The following is an 11,905-nucleotide window of genomic DNA, read 5'->3' as shown; positions in this document are numbered from 1 at the left end:
ATTAAAATTAATCTAGATCGGTTTTTGTGCAGATTAACTGTGCTATTCTAGACTAAAACAACTTTTTTATGAGAAGATAGATTATACTGTGCTATGCTGTACTGTAATACATATTATAATAACCAAAATCTTAAAATTCATTGTTCCTTTGACTGTTTGAAGAGATGTTATTGAGATTACAGAGAGAGTAAATTGGGAAATTATATGAAGTTGTTTTATGAAATTATTTTCCAGCTAAATGGCAAATCAAAGATCACAGAACTATGTTTTTATACAGTTAGGAAACAATTACTGGGGAAAAATAAACCAAACAAATCAGTTATTTATAAATATAGTACTAAACAAATGAACAGGCAAGTCCCATGAAAAAAAAAGATCACAATTGCTGTGTGGAACTTCTCCCATTTACTCAGTTCAATTTAAATTCAGTTCAAGGGTGGCTTTATTGGCATGACAGATATTAACATTTGTATTGCTGAAGCTTGGATACAGACTTTGGGAACAAATAATAAAATAACTGCAGCAATAAACAGATAGAAACAAATAATGTACATTCAACCATACAACCAAACAGAAACACTACTGATGAAATTCATAGAATAAAATTCAGAATACAGTGTATGTCTGTGTGAACTCAGTCTGTGTATACTATACTGCCTGTGTGTCTACACTGACTCTGACCGTTAGAAAACACAGAAAAGCATACACACTTACAACCGAACAACCAGACAACACTTCATATCCAGCATTTATGATTCTACTTACTACTTGCTTTTCTAAAATCTATACTTTATTTTTATTGTACTTTCTTTCTATTTTTATTTTGGATTAGAAGTGGCTGCTGTTGCATCATTTCCTTGCCTGAATTTTTGGGTTGTAATTTGAGAAGTGTCGGGTTACAGCACAGTCCCACAGCAGTCCCAAATCAGAACAAACCCACAGGAGAAGTTTGTTAGAACCTCTGCAGTTCAGTGTGTACTGATAAATCTCACTTCAGTGCTACACGTCAGGTACGTGTTCTGTACGCGTTGTTTATGTGTGATCCATGCGTGGTGTAGACACTTTAGTAGCAGTAAAGGTAGATGAAGCAGGTAAGAAGGAAGTCGTAGTCGTTGGTCCTTGTGTTGGGTCTGGTGCAGCAGAACCAGCGGTGAATCCGGGTTTACAGTGCTGCTGTTCTCTACACCATTCTGTAGCAGCTGTACTGAGAAACCATAGGAGACATTTTCCAAGCCGGAACTTAATGCTGTAAATTCTAGACTAACTTGTTGCTACTTCCGTACCTCGTTGCTAATATAATCTGCGTCATTTAGCTCCACAGAGTTATTATTGCACAATACGGGCAAGAACAATGTACTTCGTTCATTAATCTGTAGTAAAATTGTGTGTAAATATTTGCGTAAGACAAACCGAGCTAAACATTTCCGCTGGATTTACAAAAGTTTCAGAAAGTCTGATTTTATTCGTATTATTGTGCGAGGCGGGGCCACTGTCCACCCAGCCCTATCCACTGCGCATGCGCTGACTTCAAGTTCACGAGATGGCGACTCTTTATACAAAGAAACAACCAAAGGCTTCATGGGAGTGACCGGCACCATGATGTCGTATTAGATATAAAGTCACTGGGCAGGAATCATGGAGGAGACTGCCCCATGCTCAGGAGTTTAAAAATGATCCACAGCTGTACAGATCTTGTACTATAGCAAATAATTGCAATGAAATCTAACACATTTTCACAAAAAAGCTAAGTGTAAGAGCAGACAGTGTGTGTATTACATACAGAACAAAGATTGGGAACCTGGGATTATGGAGTAATGTTTGTACATCAGAAACACAAGAGAACTCTTTCACATTTTAAGAAAAGCTCAGGGGAAACAGATCATCTCCCTTTTTCAATGATGGTGTCAGGAATCTGTAAACCCTGGTTAATTATATTAACCTGGAACACAGGTGAACACAGTTAGGAGTAAATGGACTCAGATGGAGCTGCTCGACTGTACGCTGTATAACTGCATGCTGTCGACTCTCATCGGTCTATTACAGCGTCACTGTAAACATTCACTAGATATTATCCTGTAGCAGGAGTCACAGGTGATAAACGGTCCACTTCATTTTGTTCAAGGCTGTGTTGTCCTGCAAAACCAAAATCCACTCCTGTTTTATGGCTGATGGGAGTATATGTGAGAGAGGGGAGATTTATTTATTTATTCATGTACTTTTTAAGAATCCCTCTCCTGATGGTTCAGTGACTCAGCTTTCTGGATGAATTTTGAGTAAATAATAATTTTCTGTCTCACAAACACAGAATTTGAGATTCAACAAAATTTAAGAGGTGCTGTATTGCAGCATATAACTGATATCAAACCCAGATTTCAGAAATCTTAAACACAGCACACTCTCTGTTATGTCCTTATGATTTGTGGAATGTTTTGTGGTGATATTTCTGCTCTGTCCCTGAGCTTGGGGAAATAACATTTATTTTTTTCCTCCTTTTTTTCTTTCTCTTCAGCCTGATCACAATGATGTAAAATTTCTCTTGCTTTTGCATGGAAACATGGCTTCAGTGATTCTCCTGTTCTTTGTGTTGATGTTGTCATCTGTACGCGTTGGAAAGTCTGCTGAGAGTAAGTGAAGTATTACTCCAGATTAGGCAGCAACTAACGATTATTTTCATAATTGATTAGTTGGCTGATTATTTTTTCGACGTAATGAGTAAACGTACCATGCGCAGACCAACTAATCGATAATGAGATTCGTTGACAACAAATTTCATAATCGATTATTATCGATTTTATTAATTAGTTGTTGCAGCTCTACTCCAGATGTTAAATTGTTGAATGTGAATGATTGAAAGGAAGTCAGGTTTATATATAAAACACGTTTATAAACCAGAGGAACTTTAACAAAATCCTGCACATAGAAAAAGTTAAGACTAAAACAAAAATTACAATAATACAAAATGTACTTGGGTAATGGGTTAGGGATTAGGGTTAGCCTTGGCTTCTTGGTTACTTCTCGATTGAATGCTCTCCTTTTGCCCTGTGTGATGGTACATTTCTGGTGTGTTTATCAGATTTTTTTTAAAAATCAGATTTGTTTGTTTTTTTGTTCAACAGGTCTGTTTAAACTGAACTGCCAGCCTGCAGTAGGAGTCATCGGTCAGACCACTCACATTTCCTGCAGTTTCGAGCCCCTCACTGATTCTAAGTTTATCAGCATTAACACAGTGGTTTTAACTAGGAGTGGAGAGAATGAACCCTGTTTCACTTTTCAACCATATGTGAACAAAGTGACAGGGGACTCTCGATTTAAAGTTGAAAACGGGCCATCGTTACAGCTTCATAACACCGCGATCTCAGATGAAGCTGAATATTGGTATTTCATCAGGACCAGCCAGGGTAATGATCAAGTAAAATTCACCGTCAGCGTTACAGGTAAGAGAAAAATGTCCTCTTGTTCACATTATCTCAATATTACAGTCTAAACTGCACCATTATTTCTGTGACTTTCTGAGATTGTTTGTATTTCCTAACATGTGATCCTGTGACCTTTTAACGAGAATCTTCTTTAAAAATTTTTAGCCAAGAACCGCAAACTGATTATAACCTCCGTGCTAGAAGAGATAGTGAATTGCGAACATGCTGATCTGCACTGTAGTGCAATATACATTACCATGCACATTTGGTGGTATCAGTACTGACTACTAGATATTTGGTATCGTGGCATCCCTAATATATATAATATATATATATATATATATATATGCACAATAAGTTTATCTAACTTTAGCAAAGACACCTTGTGCTAATCTCTCAACCAAACCAATTGTAATCGCTAAATGAAGACATTCATATTTATGTAAGATTAACAAACCGAGCACAAAGTATTTTGTTTTTGTTTAATTACAGAATTCTGTTTTTGAGTAGTGACAGCCCTTACCTCAGACTTTAACATCTGGCTGTTTGTATCACTTCAGTTTGAGTGATAACAGATATATCTTGTTATTTTTCCAAATAATACTCTTTTTTGATTCCATTACCATCACTGGGGTGGTTAGGAACAACGGTTGAGAAGGATGAGTGATATCTCCTCTTCCTTTTTTCTTTGTGTAATGGTCTCAGTGGGTGATGCTCAAGCATTAGTAATATGAAGGTGATCTCAGTGCCTGGAGCCTGCAGATGTGTTATATCTGGTTTATCGACAGAATATATGCAAAAGTTTAGATACTAAATACTAATAGATTAAAATTGCAATGAGTAAAATGAATCAATACAACAGTCATAAATATATTACAGCAGATTAAATAGGACTAAGAATGCCCTTACCATACATTGCATTTTATTCATTAACAGATTAAAAGTGAAATATTACTTCAGATGTTAAATTATTAAATTGTTGAATGTGAATGACTGAAAGGAAGTCGGGTTTATATATAAAACACGTTTATAAACCAGAGGAACTTTAACAAAATCCTGCACATAGAAAAGGTTGATTCAAGTTAAGACTAAAACATCAAAATTGCAATAATACCAATGGTCCTAGGGTAATGGGTTAGGGGTTAGAATTATTATCCTCCCTGCAAACAATACCAGGACACAAACACATGGAAAATAATAAAAACTTTTTTTTTTAAACAGTAGGAGACCAGGCACTATACACACTAGCTTATTATGTGGATATATTAGTAATCGTAAGTGCTTAAGCTCTATTTAGACTGGATTAGATTTACATGTGGAGGTGGTTAATGTAATTATTACTGCTGTATCGCTGGGATTTTCATCCCATATGAAGCCGTCAGTGTTTTTTAATGCATCTTCCTGTTTTTGTAAAGATTATGCTGTATGTTACATATTATAAAATGAGCAATAGCAGTAATCCCAGGTAATATACAGTACTGTGTAAAAATCATACACACCCTAATGTTTAATCCTAATTTTGGTTTAGATGTATATTTAAAAAAAATAAAAATTAGGGAAAATGTTCTTATGTCAGTAAAAAAGGTAATATATTATTCAATGGACTACTTTTCTGACAAAAAAAATTAAATGCTGGCTTTCAGGGATAAGCTGCAATAAAAAACAAAGCATAGTTTCCAGAAGAACTGCGGCAGATTCTCCAACATACTTTACAAAATAGCAGCTAATTTCATTATATACAAGAATATTGCATCATCTAAATTAGTATGTTGGTAAAGATTGTGTTATATTCATTGAGGAAAAAATGTTTTTCTTGAGATTAAAGAAATTATCTCGACATATGTCGTCTCAATATTAATACACCTGTTCCTAGAAGAACGCAGAGTTTGTTATAGAACATAACTAAACATACATCAAGAACAAGGAGCAATCAAAAAACAACTCCAGGACAAAGTTCTGGAAAAGTATCAGTCAGGATTAAATTTAAAAAAAAAAAATTCTAAACTTTTAACATCCTGTAGAGAAAAATTACATCCATTATTAAAAAATAGTACGAATACGGCACAACTGTGGCTCTGCCTAGAGAGGACTGTCCACATAAACTCACATAAGTGAGCGGGTAAAAGGGGGATTAGTCATCCAAGAGGACAAAGATAACACCGCGATCTCAGATGGAGGCAAATATAAATATTTCATTCAGACCAACAGAGGCACTGATAAAGTTAAATTCACAATCAGTGTCACAGGTAAGAGAAAAATGTCCTCTTGTTCGCATTATCTCACTAATACAAAGTGCCTGTGATCTTTTAACAGGAATTTTAACGTTCATTTTTTTAGGCAAATACAGCAACCTGATCATAACATCCGTGCCGGAAAAGATAGTGAATGGTGAACATGCTGATCTGTACTGTAGCGCTAGCGGTGGATATCCAGCAGGAACCATCCACTGGTTTGATCAAAGCAACACAAACTGGACAAAAAGCGCCACACTTCAAAGCACGCAGGGAAATGACGGTCTCTTCACTCTGACCAGCAAACTGAGCTTCCAGAAGATCAACACGGCCTGGGCACCTTACAGGTGCGTCGTCCTCAACAACAAATATGAAGAAGAAGGAAAGCGCAGTTTTCATCTGGAGAGAAAGGGTAATTATTTTCTATTCATGTGCCATTCATCATGAATAAAGTTAGATATTCCTGAAATATATCATTCTTGGTTTTAACTTTGCGTAATAAGTTAGCCAGACTAATTTACCTTCATATACTACTTAGCATATATTACATAATAAAAGTAGACCTAATATTAGCAAAGAACTAATATCTTGGCCAAATCAAGTATAGTCACCAAATTAAGAAATACATTTTTACATAAAACAAATAAACAGAGCACAAAGCATGTGTTTTTAAAATCGTTATAGTGACTTTTTTTTTTTTTTACCTCAGGCTTGAACATCTGGCCGCCATTTTGACAGTTTTACATAAAATAATGACTTAATGTCAGTAACAGTGTTATTTTCAGTCACCGCAGATGTGTTTTCTGGTTATCAGTCTATGCAAATGTTATATTAAGAAATAAAATATATTAGCGAGTAATTCTATTCACATTGTCAAAAAAACCTTTTTTGTCCAAGCTTTGGTTGTAATATGTTATTCTTTCTATAGTAACAGCAAAAGAACATAATCTAAGACTAATAGTTAACAGATTAAAAAACAAAACAACCTTTTGTTATATATATCACAAATAAAGTTATTATTGCTGATGGTGAAGTTTTCTGTAAGGAGATGTTTATTTAACATTTATGGAAGGGGTCTAAGAGAGACTGGTTAGGGAACGATTGTTTATAGCTGATATACTGTAAGTGAGACCAGGAAATAAGGAGCTAACTTATTTCACTGATGTTCCACAACATTGAATATACCTGTAAATGGAAATTAAAATCTAATAAATGTCAGTAAAAATTGCTGCAGTATAAGAGGAATAATAAAGATAATTAAGTGTTGGATCAACTATCTGAGACTGTAACAGTAACATATTAGTTGTATTTGTGTACATTTTCTTTCTTCCCTCCTTCCCTCCCTTCCTTCCTCCAAGATATCCCATTGCATCCCCTAGCTGATGAAAGCATGGTGAAGAACAGCATTGCCAGTGTAATAGTTATCGGGTCTCTCATCGTCGGGTTCCTGATTGCTCTCTTGTTGAAGCAAAGCTGCGATTTGCGTAAGTAATAAAGTAATAAAGTTCATTTAAAAATAGGAAATGAAACCAAACAAGCAATTGTACTAAACTACAAAGAAATACAAACAACATAATATTTACACACAAGTAACAGTAGATATCTAAAGAGGATTAAATGCTGTGTGTTTCAACAGAATCATTTGTAGGGTTTATAGTGTCGCTACCCCGCATCCTGAAGTGCTTTATTTTCATATAACAGAGCGGTCTGGAACGTTTTATTCTGCTTACACCACTGTGATTTACCAACAATTACAATGTTTAACTAATTTATGACATGTCACACATTCAGGTCAAAGATTTCCACCCTGAGAGATCTCTAATAATGTGATGTGTTTGTTTGTTTGATTGTTTTTACAGAGCTAAAAAGAGTAAAATCTCTCGACCTTCCCGGTATGTCCACTATTCAGATTTGGTGTGTTTATGGTGTAGCTGTGGAGCTGGGTTTATTCAGTAACTTTATAGATCTCAGTGCATGGACACTAATATTTCCAGGGGAAAGCCGTGCTCTTTACTTTACTCTCTTTGCTGCTGCTCTGAATAACCGAATACTCTGTTTGGGAGCTCGTGAGTAAAATACCAACATTTTACAAAACCGCTGTTTTCTTTTCTTTTAATACTGTGCTTTCTACTCATCAGCTTTCTCTTGTATGTATGAATCCAATACTGAAAGCTTTTCTTGTACCCTGTTACATATTGCACCATTTGACAGAGTGTCTTTATTTATTTATGTTTTCAGGAAACTTTTCCAAAGATCCTGATGATGTTGAAGATGAAAAAGGTATAGTTCATGTTTCTAATCATACACTAATATTTGAAAGAATCTAAAAATCTGATTCCAACGACACACACACACACACACACACACATATTCAATTTAACAGTGGGCTATAATTTTTATGACATTACATTCCACTGAATTTGTATATTTTATATGGAGTATAAAATATAAATCGTACCATGCATGGTTGGCCTGCTTACGATAAAGCTACTCTGTGTACAAACATGTTTACTATAATACTAGCTTTTTGTGGGCTAGCTAAAATGCTAGTTTGTTTATTACAGGAGGACATCTTTTATGGGCCCTTTTCAGTGTGGTGGAATGATTTTTTTTTTCTTTTTTCGGTTTTCATATCAAGTGGAACAATTCCTTGTTCATGTGAGAAATTGACAATATGCATAACACTAGGAAAAACCTAGCTGGAATGTTATCCAGACATGTTGCTTTAGACACATTTTCTTAGCATATTAGCAATCTTAGTGACTGAAACTTTGTTTAAGGAAAATGAATCTGGCCTCACTCCAACAAACTCGATTCCATACAGTCCCGAGCCTAAAGGGAACTTTTCAACCAGGATATTTTCAATGGATGAATAAAACTATGTATATATTCTGCTGCGGTAATATTATGATGCACTATTATTATTGTTGTATGATTGTACTGTAGAATATTATTACAGTATAAAAGTGGTTGTGATATGCAATTTGTAAAGTTTTATCTTCTTGTTGTTTGTTTTTCAGCCCTGATTGAACCTGTTTAAGATCGCAGTGTAACGTCTGATTATTAATTACCCTGTAAACATTTAATCATATGATGGTAAGTTTAGAAACATAGCCATCAGGGCACTTTGGTCTTCTAAAAAAAAATATTCTTTCTCTATTACTGGCTCAACAAACAAGTTAGTGTTCAGTATCATGTGACCCTGAGTGTGATTTTAAATGTGTAATTAAAGTGCCAGGCTGTGGAAACTGTGGAAAAACCTTAAATGTAATGATAAGTCAGGATGTTAAGAGCTAGTACTGTGTCCCACAGCTCTAATGTCTGAGGTTCTGTCCTGATCCAGCGCCCTTCAGGTGTGTCAGTGATGTAGTTCCCTTATCTCAGTGGTTCTAAACCGCAGAGAGATCAGAAGGGGGGCGCAAGTTGTTTTCAAGAAAAAAACACAGACAGGGCATCATTTGGGTACTTTGTATATTTTATTGCTTTTCAAATAGAATGTGTATAAATGAAAAACCTTGCGTTCCCTCTCCTTTTGTATTTTCTTTTTGCTGGGGCGAGGCGGAGCTTAGATGCCTTTTATCTAGCTGTCAGTGCAGACCAGTGTTGCCAACTTAGCGACTTTTCAGACCCCTTTAGCGACTTTTTATTTTAAAAAAAAAAAAAAAAAAAAAAAAAAGCGTCTAGTGACTTTTGGACAAACCTTAGTGACTTTCCAAATGTCACCAGTACTGTCCTGCATGCACGAGGTCTTGCTTTCCCGCTGCACTCACACCTCTCTTTGCGTCTGCTCTGTTCGGTGAGTGTCTGAGAGCCGGAGATTTAACAATGTCATGGATAATGAGATGCGGCCTTCGTTCCAATTTACATTAATCATATGTGAATGTTTTTAGAACGCAAGACAAACATAATGCAACATGTTTTGCATGTAAAATAGTTCACATTATTACAGCCTAGTTCTCTTGTTCAAAGTAGTTATAGCGTTCAGAAACATTTGATATCATTCATGTTCCAGACCGGTCCGTTATATAGTTTTATAAAAGTTATTTTTTAAAAATCATAAAAGTTATGAAAAATATTTTTTTTTAAAAAGTACAAAAACACAAAAGCAAAAAAGATCTATCTATCTATCTATCAAAACAGATTATATATTAGGTTATATATAGATAGATTTTATATAGAACAGATAATCATTATACCTGGTCAAAAACCTTCTCTGAATGAAGAGCCATTCATTTCACCCTTCACTATAAAATATGTTACCTTTGGAGGTAGAAGCCTGCAGTCATGGTCACTTCAAAATGGACCTCAGACACTCTTCAAGACTCAGTTTGAATTAAATGTGTTTAATCATGTCTGCAAAATATGGACATGTTGGTGTGAGGGAAAATCTCTGAGTTTAATCATGAACTTTTGGTATATTCAAGAGAAACTTAGTTCTCAATATAATCATTTAACTCCCAGAGTTACAACATCTATTTTTATGATTTCATATTTGGGAGGAAACCACTCTTTCACTAATAGACACTGGATTGAAAACTTATGGGTAAATATGCACTTTCAAGTATTTTTTGAACACTAAACGTATTAAACATCTGTATGTGTGGATGTTACTCTGTCTGTTACTGTTTTACTCTTTTTTTTTTTAAATGTGTTTTTTTTTTTACAGATTATTTGTGCGTGTTTATGTATTGTTTCTCAATTGTAAAAAGAAAATATTAATAAATATTTACTGAACAGAATTGAGTTGGAGGTCTGTAAAATGTCAAAGTGGATCACACAACCACATATCACAGTAACCATAGTAACACTGTAGGGCTGCACGATTATGGCCAAAATGATAATCATGATTATTTTGATCAATATTGAGATCTCGATTATTTATCACGATTATTTTAGGGACAACATATCTTTATTGCACTTTCACATTTAAATAAACAGACCGCTGCTTTCACCTCCATGTTGTGCTACATTCCTGCTAATGTAAAAAAATCTTTGCATCAAATAGACTGAACCTTAAAGTGCATCATCTCGTAGAAGCAAAATATAAATAAAATTGTACCCAAAATATAGGATAAGTAAAAATAAAAATGCCATCAACCAAATGAAAATATGTGATCAACTATAACAATATGCAACCAAACGAAAACAATTCAGGCGAATGCAGAAAAGGCAATAACACTGTTTACAGGAGAGACACAAGACAATTTCTTTTAGGAGCACTTGTGAACCTAATTGCAAAAATTTAGGGGCATAGTTGAAGTTTTTATTTTTTATTTTTTTTATTATTATTTATTTTTAGAGATGGTAACATTAATGTCCCACAATATAACACACAAGTGGGCATGAGAAAACTTGACCTGGACAATTATGGCAGAATTTAGGAACATAGTGTGAGCCATGACACATTACTTCATTTTAACTTCTGATAAACTAAATGTAATATTTTCAGTTAATTTTACAGACTGTATGAAAAAAAACAAGCGTTATCCTGTTCCACCTTGTAAACAAATACAATAAACCTCAATGTTCAGTGTTTGAAGGCTGCTCCTCTTAAATATATTTAAAGCTACACTATTAGACATTTTCCACTGTCATGGTTCTGGGCTGGAGTCAGTTCTCAAACCGCTCTGCATATATTATGTATATATCTGAATAATCTCATATGTGATTGGGTGAATTCATTTACCCATCAGATGCAAAGTGCTTTAGTTGAATGGTGTTCATTAGGGATGCACCAATCAGGATTTTTTCGACCGAAACCGATTCAGGAGGTCTATCATAAACCAGTTAAATGTAAGCTTTCTGCTCATGGTCACTGTTAATTGAATTAAAATAATAGCAATGAGAAATACTGTTGGTTAATTGATAAATAAACAAGCATAAAATATTTATTTTTAAATATCTTAAACAATAAAGAGTCCTAATTAAAAGTAGATTAACACAAGCATGATGCATATTAGGAAAAAGGCTAATAGCTTTCTAAGGAAATAGCTTACTGAGCTTAATGTCAAATTGATATTAAATGCAACCCATAGTAATTAAACATTGTTTCATTTTATTTATATTTTATGAAGTTATTACAATATCTATTTTTAATCTATATTTGTAGATGCATTTTGGACTTCCTGTAGTTTTTATTCTAATTGTATTATACAACTCCGAACAGGTCACTATGATGGACACACAGGGGAAAAAAATCATACATTCATAATAAACTATACTATACTATACAACATATAACAATAACAGATTGTAGTG

The 11,905-nt window shown here is 34.4% G+C and overlaps 1 protein-coding gene across 3 annotated transcripts; it reads left to right on the top strand.

The window, feature by feature from the left end:
- Positions 1–642: 642 nt before the first annotated feature.
- On the top strand, positions 643–10,386 carry LOC108272638 (uncharacterized). 3 transcript variants are annotated; one of them, XM_047159088.2, is made up of 8 exons: positions 643–1,248; positions 2,510–2,624; positions 3,117–3,434; positions 5,730–6,059; positions 7,006–7,131; positions 7,507–7,539; positions 7,886–7,927; positions 8,668–10,386. In XM_047159088.2, the coding sequence occupies exons 2-8, from the start codon at positions 2,555–2,557 to the stop codon at positions 8,685–8,687; spliced, it is 939 nt and encodes a 312-aa protein (XP_047015044.1). In that variant the 5' UTR covers positions 643–1,248; positions 2,510–2,554; the 3' UTR covers positions 8,688–10,386. The 3 variants fall into 3 exon arrangements, with proteins under 3 accessions (XP_047015044.1, XP_047015043.1, XP_017336657.1); XM_047159087.2 differs by having other exon boundaries at positions 644–1,010; XM_017481168.3 differs by having other exon boundaries at positions 647–1,010; positions 5,754–6,059.
- The last annotated feature ends 1,519 nt before the right edge of the window (positions 10,387–11,905 follow it).

The sequence above is a fragment of the Ictalurus punctatus genome, chromosome 12 (assembly GCF_001660625.3).
Source record: "Ictalurus punctatus breed USDA103 chromosome 12, Coco_2.0, whole genome shotgun sequence".
Lineage (NCBI taxonomy): Eukaryota > Metazoa > Chordata > Actinopteri > Siluriformes > Ictaluridae > Ictalurus > Ictalurus punctatus.
Note: the sequence above shows the minus strand (reverse complement) of the source record. Positions and strands in the feature narration are given on the sequence as shown.